General features: G+C 41.7%; 1 protein-coding gene across 1 annotated transcript; it reads left to right on the plus strand.

Moving 5' to 3' along the window:
* The first annotated feature begins 898 nt into the window (after positions 1–898).
* On the plus strand, positions 899–22927 carry LOC106655611. The gene is made up of 10 exons (XM_023462735.1): positions 899–1013; positions 7868–8243; positions 8832–9082; positions 14505–14981; positions 16697–16899; positions 16983–17323; positions 19489–19654; positions 19748–20081; positions 20670–21305; positions 21854–22927. Exons 2-10 carry the CDS (start codon positions 8157–8159, stop codon positions 21921–21923), a joined length of 2565 nt encoding a protein of 854 aa, XP_023318503.1. The 5' UTR covers positions 899–1013; positions 7868–8156; the 3' UTR covers positions 21924–22927.
* The last annotated feature ends 1414 nt before the right edge of the window (positions 22928–24341 follow it).

Here is a 24341-nt window from a genome sequence, read left to right on the forward strand (position 1 = left end):
ATATTATACGTTGCTGCTATACAGACGTATAGCTGAGAGAGCGAAAACTCTCCCTCTCGTTTCTCGTATATGTATATACGATACGAAACGCTTGTGCGGGAATCGACTCTGCTCTACGCGTGCACGAGTTCTGTGTGTGTACGTGTAGGTGGAGGGGTGTATAGTATCGCGCAAAAGCCCCATAGGACGACGTCCCATTCGTGGTGGTGCGTCGTCGTCGTCTTTGTGCGCGTTCCGTGTTGTATACTTACTCACCGGAGCGGGGGTGGTATACAATATATACATGCGAGTATGTGTGTGTGCTGCGCAACGCACTCGCTCTTACACCCACGATACGGGATAAAACAGAACGAGATAGAGCACACAGATGCGAGGGAGAGAGAGAAAGAAAGAGACAGAGGACCCGGGCGGCATTTGGGGCTCGCGCGCGCGCCCTCGTCGTCGTCGTCGTGTGTGTGTGTGTGTATAACACACGATGACTCGAGCCGGCATGCTGCTACTGCTGCTGCCAGCGTCTCTCTGTTGCGCCGTCGACGCAGCGACGTCGGCGCCCTTGTATCAACAAGTCGTGCACCGATCGGCTCTTTCGAATTAAAAGAGAGACGGCGTGAAAAAAAAAAAAAACATACACAGACACACGTTATGTGGTCACGCGAGCGCGTACTACTGTATCGTCGCGATAGGTGATTATCGCAAAGATATCAAAACGACATAGCCGCGTGTTTCTATAGAAATCTGTCGAACGATCAGACGTTGCGATGCCTTCGACTGTGGCTGTGGTTGTGCTTTTCGGGACTACTTTGCACGTGTAGAAGTACGAGCCTTTCTCTCAGTTTACGGTGTGCTTGCTTTGTGTGTCGGTGCCTGCTATAAGTGCCGCTGATGCTGTACATGTGTGCTGTACATCAAACGGCGTCGTCGTGGACGTCGGCGTCAACGCCTTAACTCCGGGCGATACAGCACGTTGTTAAATTTGTCATGAGAGCGAGCCGCTATGGGAATCGAGTCGAAGAGTAAGTTGACAAAACAAAAGTTTTAACGTATCGATCGAATGCATGAAAATATTATTTTTCGAATAGACAAGATAGGAAATTGAACCGTCGATCTCAGATTACGAGCGCAATGATTTTAGTTGCGTGAGGATTGTTTTAATTGTTACTACCGCTGAGAGATAAAAGAAATTTACGACCGCATCTTGACTAATGATATCGTTGGCTTCAAGTATTTCGTAAGCCGCTATCAAATTTTTATTTGGACGTAAGCTGTCGAAATTCATACCTGTCATAATTTATTATAGTCGTATTAAATATAATATATCATAGTTATAGTACATATAGCCGTACTAAAAATAAAACTACGAATGCAAACAACCTCTAACTTTTATTTTCCATAAAGCTGATTGAAAAAAATCCACTTCATTAAAAATAAAGCGCGCACTCTGCGGCTCCAATGAGGCAAAAGAGATAGAGACTAGACTAGAGAAAAAAAGAAAAACTTCGTCAAATCCTGTGTCCGTATGTATATAAAACGCGCCCGAGAAAATCTCAGTATATAGTAGTAGGACGCTCGAGCACAGAAGAAAGAGAGAGAGAAAGAGAGAGAGCGAGAGAGGAAAAAGCGTCGAATGCACAATACGCGCATTACCGAGTTTTCAAGCTCGACATCCTCTTCCAACTTTTTATCACATATATGCGCATATAACGTATTCGCTTTACACTGAGCCATGGGATGATTCAAAAAGCCCTTCATAGTCCATTCAGGTGCAGTGTAACATAGAGATCATGTATATAATACGGTACGCCGGCGCTCCATATATTTCACGCGCTCATTGTTCGACTGTCGTCCTTAAACGCGTGCGTGTATGTGTGTGTGTACAAAGAAGCTTTTTCTATTTGCAAAATCTCTTTCTCTCTCTTTGCTATGAATCCAGAGCAGACCCAAAGCACACACATCCGGCCGTGTCAGACGTGCTAGAGTACATATATCTCAAGTATATAAGCTCGAGGCTGCAAGCTCTGTGGGAAATCCGATGCTCGAGTGATTTTCATAATTTCATCTCGTGTCCCAGAACCCGATACCCCTTTACAACGCGTCAACGGCGTCGGCGTCAGTGCAAGAGTGCACGATGATAAACAAAGATAACGACGAAAAGGAGCTCCGCGAGAGAGCGAGAGACAACAGAGCTTGCGACGCGCGTAATACACAGGAGGCCGCCTCGGAGCTTGTAATACGTTCATAATCGGGCTTAATGCACGCGCGTGAAACGAGAAAATCGACTGCTTTCGCGATCGTTAACTCGATCAACGGTGTACGTACAGGATTTAATCGATCCGACTTTTGAACGCGCGCGACAAAAAGCTCCCGGTACAGCGCGCGCCCCTAACTGCACGCGACACGCGATAACGATAAAAGGCTGTTACGTGTTACATAATGCCTCGTCGATTATCCTCGTGCCTCTGTGAAAATCCTATACTCAATAGTCTGTATATAATTAAATGACGCGCCGTGAGAGCTACAATGCTGTTAGCAAAACATAACGTGCGCGCACAGGAGGAGAGGGTGTAAAAAAATGAGCAAGATGAATAGCTGCTCGTCTCCGCAATGTAAAGCTCGCTCGGCGGAGAGAAGCTGCTGTGCAGTACATGTGCTTGCACAGGCCACGGGTATAATATATACTATGTAACGTGTATCGACTGGTGTGCAGTTAAATCGTGTTTGTTCAACGTCACGAGCAGCAACAACAAAAGACGAAGCGAGCCAGCCACGCCACATGCATTCACATTTACATGTAGTAGTTTTTTCTATCGTCTCTTATACTAGCTGCTGCAGAGCTATAAATTGAACGAGCAGACGCAGGCGTAATTTCATTAACGTGGCACGTAGCAGATGTAAAAAATAATTCAATTTTCGACGACGAGTAACTTTTGGAAAGAATCAAGACACCTTAGCATAATCCGTACATGTTCAGCGAAGACTTGCGTTAGAGCTATGTAGAGACAAACAGCACTATGAGAATTTCTCATTTTGTACTTCTTTGTAATTTCTCAAGATTTTCACGCTCCAAAGCTCCGAAGCAGCAGAAACAGCGGCAGCATCACAATCTCACTCCGCATAGCGCTGCAATTATCGCATATCTAAGTGCGCGACGTAGAGCGCGCGCGCCGCACAGTTTTCCATCGGTCGTTCACCCAAGCCGTTTGCTACTGCTGCTGCTACTGCTGCTGCTGCATCGAGTCACCGGCGTCTATTATGCCCTTTTTTTTCTTCGTTTTTTGAGCGCTCGAGCGAACTTCTTGCATCTATAATAAGAGAGCAAAAAAAACATCCCGGTTATATACGTGGCAATCATCTCCTTCTCGCGCGCGCGTATTATCATAATAGCTACGGTAATAAATATGCATAGGCCGAAGTTAATAATAATATTATTGGTCGTGAAATTTTCCAGAAATGGCCGAGCTTTTAAACCCGAGCTTTTATACTTCTTTATTTTCCGCGCGTTGATTGCGCGCGTAACATTATGAACGCACGCGTTGTTGCGGCGATGCGGATCGATAATTTTCTTCCGTAGCTGTACCCGCGCGAGAATACAACGGGCATTGAAGCTTTCGATGACGGATAATTTAGCCTCTAAGTATTATCCGCGTGTAAGTTCGAAACCCTCACTTTCTCTTTTTTACGTCCTCGCAATAAAATTGGAGCATTTTTCCGCGCGGCTTTTATTTTTTTATTATCATACGTCGCTCTCTGTCACGAGCAGAGCGCATGTAGGACGTACTTTCCCCGTTTCATGTAGCATATTTCTTGGACAGAAACAAAAAAGAAGGGCTCGGGTGCATAAATCGCGCGTAATACACCACAAGAATTTCAGCCCCATGTTTCTCATTCGTATCCGCCGTCGCAAGTATGTATGAAATATACTTTTACATTTATGCGTTAACCTGTCGCGCGCACGACGCCCGCGTTCATGATATTTTTGACATCGAAATTGACACTTCAGCGAGATGAGGAAATTATCGGAGGAGAAATGACAGACGTCGATTACTTCGTGTACCGAAATGTCCGATATATATGTTCGATGTACAACTGCGCGTAGCTGAGGTGGAAATTCAATTTTGCACGCGGTTCTATATGCGCATTTGTTGCACATAAAGTCCGATACACGTGTCAATGATCGAGTGTAATTTTCAAAATATGGCTATCATTGCTTATAATAATTCAATAAAAATACTTATTCTTCATATACTAAAAAGAAATTCAATTAAAAATTTTATTCATTAAACAAAATTATGCAATTAAATAAGATCAATTTTAAAAAAACTTATTAAAATAATCATTTTGTTTCATAATCTGTAAAAATATCAGTTAAGGTTATGCCGAAGCCCCGATTTTGACCGACCAAGCATTGAGAATGGTTGAAGTATTTAATGACAGGCCAAGTTGTTAAACCTGAAAAGTTAGTGAAATTTATATAGTAAATTTGTAGCTTTCTTACTGCGAGTTCTTAATGCGCCATCTAGGATAAAATTCGAAAATAAAAAAAAGATTATACTCTTTCATGAAATTACAGATTTGATTGATTCGATTAATTATTTCGTCAAAGAAATAATGTATTTACTCAATTGAAACTTTCATATGCCAATACATTTTTTGCATACAATCTATAAATACAATACGATATTAAGTAAGATCTATAAAGTACGATTTAATATAAAATCAAAATTTGTCGAATCAACTGATTTTTTTCTTAAAGTACTAATTATATTAGATGATTTATTTTCCTCATTTTGATGTTGAGAATATCGCGCAAAAATGCTCATTTAAATAAAACAAACTTTGCCTCATTAAAAACTTTTTCTACAGTATAAAGCCCGAAACTTGACACGTCTGCATGGTACTCGAGAGATAATAATATATTAAAACAGTGGACTGGTATAATAAATGTAATTCTTCGCTCTTCCTACGATTTTCATTGAAACGTTCTTCGATTAATTTCATACGCTTACAAAGCAATATATCATTATGAAATTCGATTAATTAACGAATCCTTTTTTCGCATCAAAGACAATTACGTCCTAAGAGGCAATATTGACTCGGGAAATGCCATTGTTCATCCTCCTTGCCCACTAATTATTCCCTCGCTCGATCGCTTTGGGCTTATGGATTCGAGCCGGCTATAAAGCTATTATGCATATACGTCGTGTATGTATAATATATTATAGAGAGAGAGAGAAGCGGGTGTATACCCTGTGTCTATCCCCGGCCAGACCTCTGAATGTCTGGTTATCTGGTACTCGCACTAGAGAGTAGTAGAGTGCAGAGCGAGCAGGAAAAGCCTATACACACAGACAGGAGCCCTCTCTCGTGCTCGCCCACTTCTGACTTTGACCACGATGCCTCCCGTAGTACATTCGCTTTTGAGCTTTTTGATTGACTATTTATGTCGCTTCCCTCTTTTTTACGGGTTCTTCGTTTATGCTCGAGCCTTTATTCACGCGTGGACCAAAAATTTCGAAATACTCGAAAAATCTCTCGTTCGAATTTTCGTACATTTTTCGCGCTTCATTTTCACAAATTTTCTATCGCTTTTCTATCCACGAGTAGGTATTTCTAAAAATTCATCCATCTCGTCCTCGTTTTTTTTGCTCATCCGATGGCATTCCGATCTTCCTTTTTTCTTCTTGTTCTCATTACGCAAGCTATCGCGTCATTTTTTTTTCGCAGATCCTCGCGTGGATTATTACTATTATTTTTTCTCTCCTGTCGACCGGCGAGCCGGCCGCGCGCGTAATTACAGAAGCCCCAAGAATGACAGAAGTGAAAATTGCAAAAGAAGAGGTGAAGAAAAAAAAATGTCCTGCGTCCCGAGCCAATATAAATGCAATGGTATACGTATATACTCGTTCTGTTACGTCGTGCGGTACCCTTTCGATTTTGTTGTCCCTACGGTGCGTATGCCGGGCCAACTCTGACAACGAATACGCAATGGGTGACAGCAACAGCGACAGTGGCGGTACTATAGGTTTGATTTGCTTTTATTTTGTTTTTCACGCGACGCGCAGTATCTAATTGGATTCGAATGGGAGGGACGTGGACGTGGACGTGGACGCGTTTATGTATAAATTGAAAAGGCAATTCACAGGCCGTTAATAGAAGATTATCACGTTTATTTCCCCGCCGCGAAGGCGTCGAAAAGTCATACGCAGTCGATAGTGTTATATCTCGAATTCAAAATACGCCGCTGCTCTTCGTTACGACGAGTTTAATTTGAAATTGATTAAAATAATAAAATAATGTACATGTGCTCTCGAGGCACTTTGAGAGTATTTAAAGAGCACATGTGCACAATATACTCCCGGGCAATAAATAGATGATACCCAAGGTAGAAGCCTAATTGTAGCTCAAGTAAACGATCATGGGATAAGACCAATAAAATTCGCTTATCTTTCGACTACTGATGATTCAAGATTGTGGGCGCCAGTATATAATTGCGTGAATTTTCGAGAGCCACTCAATCTCTGGCATCATTTTTGCACGCGCCGAAACTCCATACCCGTTTCGGCAGTGCGCAACGATACACGCACCGTTTCGTAGGAAATTCGGACTCAAAAGTTAATATATACCAGATATCATGTGGGTCTACAGCTTCTCTAGGGTCAACCAGCCTTTTCCCGTCGTCACCACCAGCGAATTCATTCATTATTGTAAGCTAGTACTAAGGCGTTACACTTCATGCTTTGCTTAATAATGAAAAAATTTTTGAGCACGGACAGAAATACCGTATTACTATGTTACCTCATTCGCTTGCAAAAATCGCTATTTTCGACAGGAAAAGTGGCCCAAAGTTGATGTGTAGTAATTTTTGTAGCATATTTATATTCCTTGAGAGATATTTCGTTTTTCTTTAGAGCTTAGTTAATTCAAGTTAGTCCGATTTCTGTAATCATAGAATATTCCAATTTATTGATATTTGAATGCTATCATTTGGTTGCTTTCGTCACCAATGGACATTTCAACAGTAATGTTTTCGAAAAATTTTTTATATTTATACCTACGAACTTTTTTTCCTTTTTACGGATTTGCAATACTCCATCTGTTGATGAAATCAGAAAGGTGCAAATGATTAGTTGGACGGACTACTGAAATAACAAGTTACATTTTCTTAAAATAACACGTAACGATAAAAAGATTCTTTTAGCGTAATCCGCGTTCGCAAAAAAGAAATATTCGTCTGTTTCTTCACGCAACGACACTCGTACATCGCATGTATCTCAATTATCTTTCATGCCCGGGTGAAAAAAGGTAAAAACATCTACCTCTTACCCTCTTGCTCTTGTCTGACCACACGCGGACTCAACTACTTGTCGTGGCGCGGTCTTTTTTGCCTTTTCTTTTTTCGTCTAGCCTCGAAATGAAAAAAAAGCTCATCTCTGGCACACGAACCGTCGTCCCTTGCATGTTGAGACCAGAAAAAAGAAAGAGGAAAAAAAAGAAAGAAGAATCTTTGTTTACTCACGTGTGTATACGTGTGTGTGTGTATGGGTTATGTAAGCCGTCCTGAGCGTTGATGGTCATACCCGTTTGTATGGCAATATAACGACGGCGGTGGCTACCTTATATAGTACGAGAAAAGTGAAAAAAAAAGACTGTCGCGTGAAGACAATGGTTGTCTTTGTTGCCCGTGCAGCAGCGTGTGCGAGGCGTAAATAGCGATTATTACACACTAGGCGACTTTCGGATGTAAGTTTAAATTGTTCAAAACAAAAAGTGTAACGAGAGGTTAGGAATAAAATAACAATAATAACAATGAACCACTCTGAATAATATTATGCACCACGCCAGAACTCATTCTCCCATGTGTCTTTTTCAGGGTCGGATTTCTTTTAAAATTCAGATCTTGTTTTGGCCGCGCCCGCAATAAAGTTCCGGATGCGACGTACGAATAACTAAAGGATATATATATTCCAACGAGTCCCGGCGACGAACAAAAAGTGCAGAAGAAGGAGGAGGAGGAGGAAAGGGAAAGTTTCGGCTACTATACTCACGGAGTGAAACGGAGAAACTCTCTAGACAGGTTAGCGATAGAGAGAAGGGAGGAAGAGGATATAACCCCGAGAAAGCAGCAGTAACGGCGACGTAGCAGCAGCGTCCCAAGAAAGATGGGCGAGAGCTCGCCGGACTTGAGCCTACGGCTACGCCGTGGCAGCTCCGACTCGAGGGATTCATTTTACATGGACTTTGCTCAGGTATATAATGTATAATAATAATAAAATAAAACACTCAACGTGAATCCATAATATATAGCCATACGTATGCTCGCGGCGGCGACGGCAGAGCAAAAAGAGAAAGAGAGAAAAGCAATCACCCCGTAGCTGCAAGTTTCAATATCGCCGCCACATAGAGATGACATTCGCAACGATATTAAAATTTATTGTATTATCAAAGTTATCAATGAAAAAGTTAAACGCGGCTTGATCCTTTTTTTTCTATCGACGAGAAACTTTGATCCGTGCGTGAATGTATTATACGCGCATGAAACTCGTGAAGCACAAGTAGAGGCCGTCTGTTCGGGCTTTGCGGATAGGCAATAAATCCAAATCAGCCAGCGAGGCGGGTGCCGCGACGACCCTACTACCACCGCCGCTGCGTCCGCGTACATACAGATAAATCGATTTGAATTGTAAGTCCGATTGTTCCCCCGCGGCTCGAGATGATCTTTCGTGCATCGGAAAAAGCTACGTCATCAATTTGTTCACGGTATCCGCGCGATCTCTTCCTCGTTATTTCGAAACGGCAATGGGTAATACATTACATCGTGTTTTTCACACACACAGGGCATAGACTCGGACATCGAGGAGGTCACGAGGCCCACGGACAATCTCGATGAGCTGCTGGCCGAGTCGATGGACAACGACAACGACGCGATGCTGCCCGTCGTCAGCGAGGACATCGCCACCATACCCGAGGAGGCATCGGAGGAGCTGAGGCTCGAGGAGGAGCAGGACGCTCTAGAGGCTGCCAGGCGAGAGGCTGCAGCGGCGGCGGCTGCGAAGAAGGAAGCGGAAAAAGACAAACTCACCATGGAGTGAGTGCAATGATTCTATTATTATTGTATTAATTATAAATCGTAATTAATCCCTGGATATTTTAATTTTGATAAATTGTATACGTTTAATTCGGAACACTCTAGCTTCCGGGGGCTTTAAATTGAATCGATGTTATGGAGTAACAAGCGAGACTACACTATGCTGCTCGAGTATATTGACAAAGGCTCGTGCCGACGATAGAGCAAGAGAGCCACAAAGCAACTGTGAGAGTTGCGAATTAATTGAAAATCTTGGAGACGCTACCGCATAAGCCAGGAGTTCACTCGAGTGCTCCACTCCACTCCATCTTTCTCTCTCTGTTTGTTACCTAAATGATTAACCCATTAGCGCCCAGCCGGACACTTTTTTCAACTGAACTTTAGGCGAAAATCTTTACTATTCAGAATTTTGCTAAAAATTAATGAGTTCATGTATCTAACGGGAAATTTAATGCCCTTTTCGAATATGGCTTCAAAATTAATCTTAAAATTATTGTTCAAAAGTTATAAACAATTGAACAAAAAAAAACACGAATTGAAAAAAAAAAAATTGTCTTCAACTCGAATTTTAAAACAGAAACAGGCTTGATACTTAGGTCCCGAGCACATTAAAGGTGTCCATGGGATGTAAACTGAAAATCCCAATATCCATAATATCGGAATTGGACATTTTTCATAAAAAAATGGCGCTTCGTAGAAAAAAGACCGTATATGAGCTAAACCAATTTTTTTACATGACAAGGATGCATTTAGGAAAAAAAGTTATATTGTAAAAGTTCTTAGAATTGTTCAAAGAACAACCCTGAATTTTTTCAGAATTTTTGGTGAAAATTTTTGAATTTTCGGAAAATGATGAAATCCAAAAAATCCAAAATTATTCGAAAAATTCAAAAATTTTCACCAAAAATTCTGAAAAAATTCAGGGTTGTTCTTTGAACAATTCTAAGAACTTTTTCAATATAACTTTTTTTCCTAAATGCATCCTTGTCATGTAAAAAAATTGGTTTAGCTCATATACGGTCTTTTTTCTACGAAGCGCCATTTTTTTATGAAAAATGTCCAATTCCGATATTATGGATATTGGGATTTTCAGTTTACATCCCATGGACACCTTTAATGTGCTCGGGACCTAAGTATCAAGCCTGTTTCTGTTTTAAAATTCGAGTTGAAGACAATTTTTTTTTTTTAAATTCGTGTTTTTTTTTGTTCAATTGTTTATAACTTTTGAACAATAATTTTAAGATTAATTTTGAAGCCATATTCGAAAAGGGCATTAAATTTCCCGTTAGATACATGAAATCGTTAATTTTTAGCAAAATTCTGAATAGTAAAGATTTTTGCCTAAAGTTCAGTTGAAAAAAGTGTCCGGCTGGGCGCTAATGGGTTAAAGTGTCAACAACTATTTAAGCCGCAAAGTCTCGGGCACAAACGGTCCTCTCGTAGCATACATTATACTCAGCGCGTTGTAACGTCGCAGTGCCGCGCAAAATCGATTAAAATTTCCAATTTTCCCGCTATAATGTCACCCGCGTGTTATAAGGCTTTGAGCTTTTAATGCGCGTCAACGATAATAACATTGTGCACGGTGGAAAGCAAAGAAAAAAATATATATATCGAAAGAGCGCAGGTAACCTACATTAAAGTTCGAAGGAGGAAATGGATAACTGCGCGCCGTCGACGCCACACGTTGACGTATACACTGTACACACACACACACACACAGGATATCGAAAGCGCAGATTGCAAAGTTCCATTGCACAGCTCTAGCTCTAGCTCACAGCAGAATATCGGTGTTTCGAAACTCTCTCAGGCAGCTAGAGCTCGCTCAGCAGGCTCGGATGCCGTATTTCCCGTATACGGCTCTTCCTGACTTATATACCGCGAGAGAATGCTGCTGCTCGTAGCAGACGGTAAAATGACTTTTTTTTTCTTTCTTGTTTTTCACAGAGTTTCAATTTTCCGCGCAACAAACTCGATCGTGCGCGGGTCAGTGTGTGGAGATAATTAATAAAAATAAAAACGAACTATACGTACCGGGAATAACTCGATCTTCGTGTAAAAGAAAAAAATAAAATTGTTTTGTATCAATTATTTTTCGAAAAATTAATTTATCCACGCACGCGTGTACCACACGGAGTCAATTATTTTTTATTTACATCGTCGATGGCGGTATAATATAATTTGGAAAACTAAAGTGAAAAAATGTTCAAACGCGCGCAGAGAAGCGTAGAATGCCTGCCGGTTATCCACTTGTAGGCCGCGCTTGCAGCAGCACCTCTTTTTTTATTTTATATTATATACATTTCGTTCACGTATACGAAACAGTGCCGAAGCTCAAAAAACCTGCTCTCGTCTGATCGTTCTCTCTCTCTCTCTCTCTCGGCATATATACATACGTAATCGATTTTTGCATGTGTATACGAATATTGCCGCGTCCTTTGTGCAGCGATGAAGCGGCAGGTATATAGAAAAATGAACCGCGAACTTTGATGTTGTTTTCTCACGAGTGTATGTCTATTGCCGAATGCCCGCGTGCCCGGTGAAAATATTGCGATCGTACGAAGCCCCACACATGCTCGATTATAGACGAAAAGAATGCGAGCTCTGGTATGTACATCAACTTCTGGTTAAAGCGGAAGAACGTATACCTTTCTGTACTACGTCTGAAAAAAAGAAAGGAGCTTTTTCTCCTTGTAAAAAGGCGATCTCTTTCAGGTGAACCAAAACTACACTGTGCATTTCGCTCGTCAAGAGTCATCTTTGCGTGAAATACGAAGCGATTGTGCGATTCGTTCACGTGTAACCCAGTATCTTTCCAATTATCGAGGGAAAAAAATTTTTCTTTTTCATGAAGAGTCCACGACTAGCCTTGCAACTATACTATCGTCTCTTTACAATAATCTATATGAAAAATCGTCGACGACACGCGCAGACTTATGTACATCGTCGCACTATATATTATGGTCGAATTAAAGCGAGCCACGCAGATCACGGGCATCAGTAGCAATGTGCACGCGCGGAGGGGGACACCCACACACACACGCGCGCACAGACACAGATAGGCCCTGTCGTTGACGCTCATCGACCATCCACACACACACACACACACACACGCACACATTCACACATTTATATACATTATCAAACGTGTCACGCGTGTTATATCATTCCGTATATATAAGCGACGAGAGTTGGATGCTCGGCTGTATAGAAATTTTTAAGCGCAGTTGGCGGTCAGCTTTCGGCGTGCGATAATACAGAAAATATATCATAATCATAATAGTACGGTGTTAAGAGCTCTGTCATCGTGCTGCGACACGCTTGCGAGCGACGAAAGCGTCCGTGTATACTAGCTCACTCGTTCATACAGTGTGTGGCCTTTTTTTTTGCTATACTATAAGGAGAGCAGCACTAAGTAGTGCGCAGCGTGTATAGACGCGCCGTGGCTGCTGATCTCCGTCGGCGGAGACGATCGCGAGCCGGATAATGCTCATCAGGGAACAGTCTTCGAGGTACTTGTAGCGACGTATACTTACGTTTTATTTCTCCTCCTCCTCCTCCTCCTCCACCTCTTCTTTTTTTCGTCTTTTTATACTTTTAGTGCTATGTTTTTGTTTTATATTTACACGCTTTAATTGGTAATACCCAGCAGCTTGAGAATAAAATCGAGCTATCTACAGAGATATCTATAGCAATATCTGATCGTGGTTTAAGAACGAAATAAAAAAGATAAAATTTTTGATTATCACCACAATTTTCGTAAGCGGAAATCTTATAGCTTGGGAAAATTCAATCTCGTCTTTTTTTAAGTCATCGCCTCGAGTACTCTTCGCGCAAAAAATTTAAAATACGATCGCGAAACGCCCGATCAATTTCGCCGTGAATGAATTATAATGCACATCTCGCGTACGGATCAAGTGCTTCCGTACGATCGGGCTCGCGCGAGCGCGCTCAATTGAATTGCACTTGTCGCGTATAATGCCGCGCCGCACTTTCTTTCTCTCGACATTTACAATGACAGAACTGATCGTGTATGATGCGCGTCGAACGCTTTCACACCGACGCACACACAGACACAAAGTGTGAGCATTCGGAGCTTTGGCACTTGATTCGAAATTGCTTTAATGCCTAGCGCTATACGAAATTCGTTCGGAGCTTTTTCACTCTCTCGCAAGCTCGGCGCTTAATTGGTTATTTTATTCGATTCTCGCCACATCAATTTAAAATACAATTTGAGAAAAAGAGTTTTGATAATACTTTTTTAACAATAAATATATTTGTTAACTGTATGAAAAAAGAAATAATTTACGTAAAATACTTTTTCGATAGAATTAATAAAAATGAATGTATTTATGAATAATTATACGTTATTTTTAATGCAATACTGAACGAAATCGATTTAGATCTAGACTCAAATTCAAAAATTTAGATTGATATTTAATGTTTTAATACGAATTTTTATTATTCTTTAACTGCAAATCTTTTGAAAATTCAATAATTAAGCCAGCCTTCACCGCTAGATGGCGATTACCGTTTTCCATAAATCTGCAAGTAGCAAAATTGAAATAATTGTTTAAATGAAAGCAAATTTTGAGTTCAATTATTAATGGCCTCGTTCGATTGAAATTAACTTCTAATTCGATCATTCAAACGGCAACAGGAAATTATAACGCGCTAGATCGCACGAGTTTTGACACGTGGAAAAATTGCTTGCTCCGGATTACTGAACAGATCTAGGATTCACGCGACGTATGAAAACGCGCGTAAGCTCGAAGTTTTGTATTCCCTGTACCCGAGGAGTACACTCGACAAGACAAGGAAAAAAAAACGTTGTCGCAGGCAGTCCATCGAGAAAAATATAAGTAACAGGCAACGTATATAATGTAAGACAGGGAGCTTTTGCAAGGACTGCGTGCTGCATCAAAGATACAATGGCAGATGCGCGACTCCAATGTATAGACACTCGAAACGCTGATCTCGAACTTGTCGTGTCCCCGCAGCAGCAGCGGCAGCCTTTAACCAGGCACTCGTGCACGCGACGCGATGCTTTACACGTTTTTTTTTCTCGCTCCTCCTTTATTTCTTAGCAACGTCGCCGCCGACACGTTGTACCGCACACGCCGGGCTATTGTCTCTCGTTTGCGTGCTTGCCCCCTACGCGAGCTTTTATGCCTTCGTCGGCGCGCTTGTGCGCTTGTGTAACTTTGATTTGGATACAAGCATTTTTTTCTTTCATTCAAAGAGATGAATTATAATCTAATGCACAAGATTAACAAGGAGCAACGTCAACTTTCACTCTAAAAATATTATTTGTTCATCATCATAGAATGAAATGGAAAAAAAAATAGTTGGATTACTTTTAATTTTTACGACTGCATGAATACCTCATCATTTACTGATTATCTTCTTCTTCTCATCACAGCTGGCCGGGCTTACCCGCGACCCTGCCATCGCCCGCCTCGCCCTCGGCCGTGATCGTCTCGCCGGAGACGCTGTCGCGTCACAGCAGCAGCTCGCCGACTCGCGGCAGCGGCGGTGGCGTCGTGGGCACCGGATGCGGCGGCGGCGGCGGCACCACCGGCAGCACCAACAGCACCGAGCGCGCCCTCAACAACACCGGCACCACCAGCCAAGCCAGCAATTATCAGCAGCAACACCATCTTCATCAACATCATCACCATGACCATCACAGTCAGCATCATCATCAGAGTCAGATGGGCAACGACACTCTCAAGAGCGATCTGAATTCGCAGCAGTCGCAGCCGTTGTTGCCCCAGTACGCCCTGGCGCTGTGTCAAAATCAGCAGCAGCAGTCCATGATACCGGCCGTGTGCTACCCGGTGCCGAACTATCTCGAATTGGAGATGACGACGGATCGCCATTACAAGCATTCGGGATGGTGAGTGGTAGTACTTTTTTTTTCCTTAATTTACTTTCGTTTCGATCGCGTTAGTCGAAGCGATAATTTGCTTCGCGATCGTGTGCGCATCGAAATTTCTCGCTCTCAGACTGCTCTCTGGTAGCGTGCGAGGGCAATTTGACGCGAGAAATGTGTGCACTTCAATTTACGCTACCTAACTGGTACAGGTCGGCTATAGGCCAATACACATCGGTATACATGCCTCTCTCGCATCGTTATAGACACGTTAAAGAGGGTCGAGTGCAACTTGAAGCGAGATAATTTCATTACTTCGTGGAATATAAATAGTGAGTCTAGCCGATGAAGCTCGGCCCTATGTGTAATACACGCTAAAAGTTTCAACGGTATATAACATGGTAACCGATATAAAAAACGAATTCAGACCTCTCTGTGTGTAGTAGAGAGTGCGCTTTAATATCGCACACAAAAGGAAAAAAAGAAGAAGAATTGATAATCGAAAACTTTCCATCGAAAGGATATCAATCTCTGATAGTTCGAAACTTCGGCGGGCGCACTCGAACTGAGAAATTGCCGTTAGCGTACACGTTATATTATAGCCACTCGTCGAATAATATTGATCTATATTGTGGCGGTAGACTCAGAAACGATAATAGTTGCCAGAAACTTTCTGTGATTTATCATTTGTTTGTTTATTATCATCATTTTTTTTTTTTTAATGATTTTCTCTGCATGACGCGGTGCGTTTAATTATTTGACACTCAAGTTGTGTATATTTAATCAAACATGTACTTCACACGTGCTCGAGATAGTGCAATAAATGCGAGTCAGTTATTGAAATCTTTACATTTTTTGTTTGACAATAGCACGTCACTTTGCAACTTCATCTGATCAAATAATGGCAATGAAAGTTACAAACATTCGAACATTTCGGTGATTTTTATTCAATCAATATATTGTTACAGCGAGAGTAAAAATATATAATGTTTCAGTGACGTTATTCCAGTTTGAATAATAATTAGGAACGAGCGAGATTTAAAAAAGGGAGAGAGAAACAGCGGAGCGCGTCGCCTAGCCTAGCGCTGCTTTGAAAGTGATAAATGACTTCTTCATTGGTTAAACGGACAATATCGTTTATATCCATAAACGTCAGAGTATTCGTAAAAAAAAGAAAATGTAAAAATCGTTGTTCTACACTTCGACCTTACTTCACGTGTAGATAAAAAATGATGAATCCGTAATGTTCATTTATTTTAAATCGACTCTCGGGATACCTGTCAAAAATGCTCAATATTTTGCAGCTAGTTTTTGGCTAGGGATATCATAGAATAAATACAAAATATCTTTAATAAAACTGTGCATGTCTTATATAATTATTTTTACTTTACCACTTGCAGATTTACAGATAAAGATATTCGCCATCTAGTGGTGGAGGTTTAAAATAGTATTATCGTATTGAATATAGTTGAAAACGGATTTTAATTTTTTGAAACAGTTAATTTTTCATTTTCTGGTTATTGAAAATGCGTGAAATAATGTTTTTAATATAAGCAGCTAAATAATGATAACTTATATTAGAATATTTTAATATATGTTTGTTATTTGGACATCAGGCCATCAAAATGTTGAATACTTCCCCTGAATACCTCCAAATTTCGACTTTTAATCAATGATTCTTTATACGACCAGAAGAAGAATTGTAAATAAATTGACTAATTACGTTGATGTTTAAACAGCGACGCCTTCTCCACGACACTGAGCGCTTTGTACGGCAAACTGCTGGTCGTCATGGGTATCGCCTTTCCCATGGCCGAGGTCATCTCCACCTACATACCACCATCGTTTTACGAGGCGTTCTATCTGTACCTCTACATCGGCAGTATGCTATTCCTCGTCATCATGTACCTCGTCACTTGTACGTGCTGCAAATCCAAAAACAGTGAGTACAAGAATCTGTACCTAGCAGCAATTCGTTCACGAGACCATAATAATACGCATCCATTTCTCCACCCCTCCCCATAGAAAACCAAAAGGAAGTGGACCTCGACTCGTCGCAGTCGTCGAGCGGCCTCGGCGCCGACAGCGACAGTCCCGAGCGCGGCGGCGGCGGCGACGTCGGCATCGTCGTCGGCAGCCTGGGCCAGCTGCAGCACAAGCCCGCCCAGCACTACGGCAGCTTCTACCTGCGCATGGGCGCGGTGGCCTTCGGCGTCGGCTCGATGATCTACTCGGGCCTCGAGTTCGGCCAGTACTTCGAGCTCGAGCGCAACACCAAGTGCCACAACATCATGCTGGCCCTGACCCCGGCCACCAGGATGGCGTTCATCTTCATACAGATGTACTTTATCTTTCTCAACGACAAGGTAAGAGAGAGAAAGGTAAACAAAGAAAACAGAAAACAAAGAAAATCGTTTGCGAACGATTGGCAAATGATCGAGGGGGAGGGTGAGGTCTATATATATGTAGAGGCACTTTGCCCTGTATACATAAACTGCAAGCGCGTTAGTTTAATGAAACAGAAGCAAAGCTCGCCTCGCGTATAAGCACACTACACACACACACACACACACACACACACGTATGTACGCGTGTACGCGCAGGGGGTCTCTCTCTCTCTCTCTCTCTCTCTCTCTCTCTCTCTCAACCCACGATGATGGTTTTGTGCACGCTCGACAACGACATACACTCATGCGGGGGGAGAGAAGGAAGAGAAAAAAAAGTGGAAGAAGAACGAGAGGAGACACTGCCGATGCTGAACACGCTCCAGTGCCTTTCCACTTTCGCTCTTTCTGTCTCTTCGTTCTTTTCTCGCGCAGCAGTAGCAGCAGCGGCAGCAGCAGCGTTTCTTCTCGTTAACGCAGTCGTCCTCTCCCCCTTCGTATCGTGCGTGCGTGCGGCGGCGGCGGCGGCGGCGGAGGGTCGACGAAGGTGCCAGTGCGCTGGTGCTGCTGTTGCCGCTGCTTCGCTTGCAAAAGTAATATATGTATTACGAGGGAAAGAAGAGAAGAAGAACGAGAGACAGAGAATGAAAGAAAAAAAAAACGAGAGTCTACCGCGTGCGTAGGGAAAAATTCGAAAAATTAACTCTTAAGCACTCGCGCTACTGCCTCCGCTGGAGAGAATTGGGTTTAGGGTGAATTGTTACGGCTTTGATAACGTAAAATGTGCACCCTGGAGGGTCGTATTCTGCGCGCAAAAAGCGGCCACTTTTTCTCGTATAATGACGACGAGGCTGACGACGATGAAAGTTTATCTCGTTGATGGGTGACTGTGTAAAGGCTTCTCTACACTTTATTGCGCTCCTTCTTTGCCCGAGAAAAACAATTTTCCATTTTACCAATTCGAATGAGCTGTTTCGAGCGAGAAAGAAGAGTCAAAGACGAATAGGCGCGTGCGAGCGGACCAAAAACTTCGGGAAACCTTATCGTCGCACGAAAGCTCAGAAAAGCGAGCAAATAATTGTACGCGCAATACGAACAAACAGATGTACATGGGTGATTATAAAGAAGAGAATTTTTGTGTCCTAGCTTACTCATACCGTTGTGAGTTGAACTGAACTGTCTGAGCTTGCGGCTTTTATGTATTCTGCATACAACTTACTTTTCCATACGTCTAGGTAATTATTCGAAAAAGCATTCAAACGTGCTTGTCGAACATTGAGCAAAATTTCATAACGTCAAATAGCTCTGGTAGAAATGCTTTAAATGACCTTGAATTTAATTGTTTCAAACAATGTGTACTAGTTTTCAACCACTTTAAATGGATTATTCTAGTTTCAGCCTCTATCACGAGATGGCAGATGTCTTTATATGTAAATCTGCAAGTGGCAAAGTAAAAATAATTGTATAAGTCTAAGCACGGTTTAGTAATATATCAATATTCATAGTCGATCTTATATATGACAGTGGCATTTTAGTCCCTTGTTCGACTAGCATATTTGAATGATCTTTCGAATAATTTCCTTAACGTGTGAGAAAGTCAGTTACATGCAAAGAGAAAAAGTTGGAAGATTTGTAGTTCATACGCGCGTGCAAACTAATAACGCACTCGACTTATGGTGTACATTATACAATGCCGACGAGTCTGACTCTCCTTTTCCTATTCTCGTAGGTAAAGTCGAGTTATATCATATACTGCGGACGCAGTGCGACCGCACGCGCGGCGTACCTCGTTTCTGTATACCCACGTATACGTGCAACGTTTGCGTACTGCAACCTGTGATCGTGTGTACAACCGCAGAAAGAGAAACTTGACTTATGTTGTTCCCGGAATTATGTGTATAATAATAATAAACTAATGAAATTTGCGCCGTTGTTGTCACGGTGTTTTCGTTAAAATCGCACGTACAACACCCTTGTCTCTCTATGGTATAATTGGATTATTCCAGCGTGAACTTGAGGCAGCTCGAGGGCATAGACTTTAATCTCATTGACGCTGAGCTTTTTTTATTTTACTTTTTTTTCTTCTTTTATTGTTTTTCCCAGTGAAAAGATAAATAACGCGATGATTTATTCTTGTTAATTCGCAGCAAATGAAGGTCTACAGTCACAGGATGCTGTCGCGCTTCGGGCTCATGCACATGATCGGAACGAATCTCTCGGTCTGGCTCAACGTCCTGATCCAGGAGACCAAGCACGAGATTCTCACCTTCTACAATCCCGAGAACAACACCTTGAGGATCTCGCACAGGCTAGGTTAGACATAGAGAAAGAGAGATCGAAAGAATTTTTCCAACTCGAACGAACGCATCGATCGAAGCTTAACCCTATAACGATGTGCACACGCAGGTACGAAAGCCGGCCACATACATCTGAACAGCGGCGGCACCGGCACCGGCCACGTGCATCACGTCGCCGCGGAGCATCACTCGCGGCTGCCGCGCGGCCTCAAGGGCCCGCACCACATGTTCGAGTGCCGGCGCACCAATATCATGGGCTCGCTCGTCCAGGACGCCAGCCCCTTCTTGTTTCCCTGCACCATCGAGTACAGTCTCATCTGCGCGGCCATACTCTACGTCATGTGGAAGAACATCTGTAAAACGTCGCCGAGCAGCAAGCCGCGCACACCGCCCGCGGCTGCTGCGGCAGCGGCGGCGGCCCGCCACCACAGCCACGCCTACAGGTATATTATATATAGGATAAAGTAATGATGGATGTCTGCTCTGTGCTTTCTAGTACTCCTTGCACCGAAACGACATTATCATTCGGGGATAGGGAAAATATTTTTTTATAGAATCAAACTTCTTTATGCACGTTGGGAAGAGGAACTGAATGAGTTTAAAAATGCAAGGATTAATAATTCAAAATTCGTTTTGCATCATAACAAGAGTTACGGCAATCTGAAGCATCAGATTTCATTGTGAGCTTTTTGATTTTATTAACAGATGGAGCATTGTGCACTCGCAAGTGACAATATAATGTTTGATTAGTACATTAGTAGCAAAAAAGTGGATAGCGGCAATATACAAATTTTCTTTTCTTTTGCTTTGCGGGTCGAAGGTGCCTACTAAGATACGGCAGAACTTGAATCTATATCTCTAGATCTCTAATCGTAACAAAAAATGTTTCCAATTTTCTATCAGCTTACAGGTTACGCATTGAGATATCAAACTATCACGACGGACCGAAAAGTCCAGACTTTTTTGTCAAACGTTCGAAAAGTTCACAGTTTATTTACAAACTTGACCGTTGTCTTGATGTTATTGTGCAGACGCTCGCCCCATCATTACAGCGTGGACTGCGCCGGCGCCCACAAGGGTCTGTTCCTGGGCATTCTCATCCTCGTGCTGACCATCATCTCGCTCATCCTGTTCTTCGTGCTGACCTCGCGACCCGAGCTCGTCAGTCTGGCCGTGACCGAGGTCAACATCTGCGAGCTGACCCTGTACGGCATGTCGACCCTGGCCACCCTCGTCGGCATGTGTCGCATGCGCAAGCTGCGCTACGACGGCAGCCGCAATCTCGAGCTCGACAACATACTGCTCGTGGGCGCGCAGACCGGCATGTTCATCTACTCGACCTTCACGATAATCGGCAGCCACTTCACCCTGGAGAAGCACACGGTGCTCGTGCTGATCACGGCGCTGGCGAGCGTCGTCCAGACCACCTGCCAGACCATCTTCATTCTGGACGCCTCGAGGCGCTCCGTGTCGACGGCCGACCACATGAAGCGCAAACCCGGCCGCGAGATAGTCACGTTCCTGCTGGTGACCAATCTCGCCATGTGGGCCATCAACACCCTGGAGAAGTCCAGGGCCGAGTCGCATCCCGTGCAGCTGCACTTCTACGGCCTGTGGGCCTGGACCATCATCACTCACGTATCTATGCCCTTGGCTATCTTCTACAGGTACGTACCCTGATAAACAAGGCACAAAATTATACTTGACTTAATAAACCGTAACAAATTACCATTTAAAATGTTTTAAAATACATAATTATTAAATGGCTTGTTGTTATCTATTTTCCAACTACAATTTTGCTAAAAATAGTAAGCGAATTTTAAATAACATGAAAATGACAATTAAACTGTTTCAAAAAATTGGAAGCAGTTTTTAATAGGCATACCAGGACCACTAGATGGTGTGTGGCTTTATCTGTAAACCTGCAAGTGACAAAGTAAAATAACTATATATAAGTGAAGTAAAAATAAAAAAGATTTGTATTAGAAAGTGATAAAGTTATAACTATTATAAAGTTATAACTATTGTTAATTATAACTTTACACTTTTGATTAGTATGTTGATTAGTATTCTAGTAGCCTTTTTAACTTCAAGAAACTTTCTCGTTGGCCAAAAACTAGCCTAAAAATGTTAATAATTTCTACTAATGATACATTAATCGCTGTATTCAATGCATCTATCGCGTCAAATTTAATCTTTCTCTCTTCAATCACAGGTTCCACAGCACAGTCTGCCTGTGCGAGATCTGGAAGAAGGCGTACAAAGTCAAGCCGACCTACATGTGACGCAAGCACTCGTCGACAGAGTCGTCGCGTCGACGCCACAGGCGCTCGGTGGCAGCCGCCAGGGCCTGTCTGGCCCAGCGGCCGAATAATCTGCCGGCGCGACTGAACAGCATCGCCGAGAACGATCCGACCTCGTTCATTTGATCGCTCAGTCTGGCAAAGCTCCAGGAGATCGCCGCGCAGCGCGTGCCCCCGAGACGCTCCATACTCATTCTCAGGGACGAGCTGTAAAAACAACAACTGAAACACGAGAAAACCGAAAAAAAGAAAAGAAAACGAAACGAGCGATTTATATTATTAATGAATGTATCGTGCGTGAGATGATCGATGTAATAATCGTTGTGTTGTGACAAGCTGTGATTGCGATAATTCCGCGAGATTCCTCTCTCCACCACACACGCCTATAATTGTATCGTATGGAATTTTTGAGCTCCAAGAGCTCTCTGTGTGTCTCTGCGAGTGCGCTTCGAATCACGTAGATTCGAGTCGAAAAATCACGTAGATTCGAGCGAACTGCAATTTCGGCCTTGCCTTCGACTCATCAACCTTGTGCTGTCGTTACATACTGTGTAAACCTTGACATGTCCGATCTGTGATTACGAATTTTTTGACAGAATCCGAAAAAAAAAACAATCGTAGGATATCCCGCTCTTATGTAGAAGTCGAGCAAATTCGTATGTATTGGCCCATTGACTCGAAAAAATTTTAATTGTTTTCGATATCAGCCAGCTTATAAGTGTAAAGATATTTGCCACGCGACAATGCGTATAATCACGAGAAAGCTTGACTATAAAATTGCTTAGAGGCTTTTTTGTCCATTAGAAGTATATCGCTAGATGAACGATAGAAAATTTCTCGCATTTAACTGAGTTAAGAAACAAAATTACCGTAGTATAAAAGATTAGATAGGCGAAAGGACCATTCTGAGTTGTGGATAATCAATTTTTTCCAGAAAAAATTATATCTTTTTATACCTGAAAAAAAATGAGGAAATATTCTATACCCAAATATTTTACAAAAATTTACTACGAAAAATTTTGTACGACTTACATGGAAATATAAAATTTGATAAAGTAGTGTTCGCGTGACTAGACAGAGAATAAAAACTATAGATAGATAACAGGTAGATCGTGTAGCGATCAGATACCGACGGATCTTGATAATTCGTACAATCGTGAGACAATCTTTAGTTTTGCGCAGACCATTTGTCTTCCTCAGTACAAATGTGAGATAAAACAATTTACGTACGACCAAGTAACCATCGTTTAGTTAGTTATTAAACGGTAAGAGATAGATGAGATTTTTTAAAACTAGTCATATTCGTGAGAAAGAAAAAAAATTGTGAACACTATAGAAACGCTGCGTCTCGTTCGCGCAATTATCGTGCAGATGCGAAAAAAAACAAAAACTTGTTTTCCTTTGTAATTTACATTCACGTAACAAAAATATTTTGAATGCTTAATCTTAGTTAATTGTTGAATATTAAAACGTAGCTCGAGTACCTTGGTAGAATGTAAAATGATTCGGCCCTTTCTTGGCTTATTTTTTCAAGCATTGCGTAAAAAAAAAGTTTATGAGGAGAAAAAAATTATTTAACTAACGCCAATGTAAGTGTTGACTTTTTTTGTAAGTATCGAATTATTAGTGTATAGTATATAAACGTGCACAAATCGATTCTCATTTAGGCGTATAATATACATATGACCCGACGAAAAAGCGACGGTCGATAAATATTCGCCATTAACGTTGCCATCGCATTATTATTCTTATTATTGTAATTATTGAACGTTGAGATATTATATTCAGACGATAATTTAGATTTTATGCGATCATATAGTTGTGCAGCAATAAAAATGTGATAATTTTCTAATTATTTAAGTTCGACGACATTAGAAAAACGTTTTCATGACTGTATGCCAAAAAAATATATTGAATTAATGTTATGGGAGGCAGAAAAAAAATTGAACGCTAGATTACGTAGAATTACATTAAGTTGAACATATTATATTACGAAAATAAAAAAAAATTAAGCGGATTATGAAGAGCAATGATAATAGGTATTATTCATGCTAAAACGCGCGCGTGGACGTTGGTTTGACTACGTTCATTTGGAAACCCAAGAGATGACTGGCTAAAAAAAAATCGAATACCTACTGTAAATATAGAAAAATAATATGGAATGTGACTCTTGACGGTTTTTTTGTGAGCTAGTCTTGTCATACGTGTTTCTTCCTATTACGCTATGATATATATTTATTATATTTATAAGTAAACAAACTTATGTCAACTTTGTTATGTATGAGCATGCACGTGCGTATATATATCGAAGCTACATTATATTACATATAAATTTATAATTGCGTTGTTCTATTTATAATATTTATTATGAATATCACATGTTCTGCCGACATTTTTACT

This window comes from Trichogramma pretiosum, unplaced genomic scaffold (genome assembly GCF_000599845.2).
Source record: "Trichogramma pretiosum strain Unisexual culture from Peru unplaced genomic scaffold, Tpre_2.0 scaffold1, whole genome shotgun sequence".
Taxonomy (NCBI): domain Eukaryota; kingdom Metazoa; phylum Arthropoda; class Insecta; order Hymenoptera; family Trichogrammatidae; genus Trichogramma; species Trichogramma pretiosum.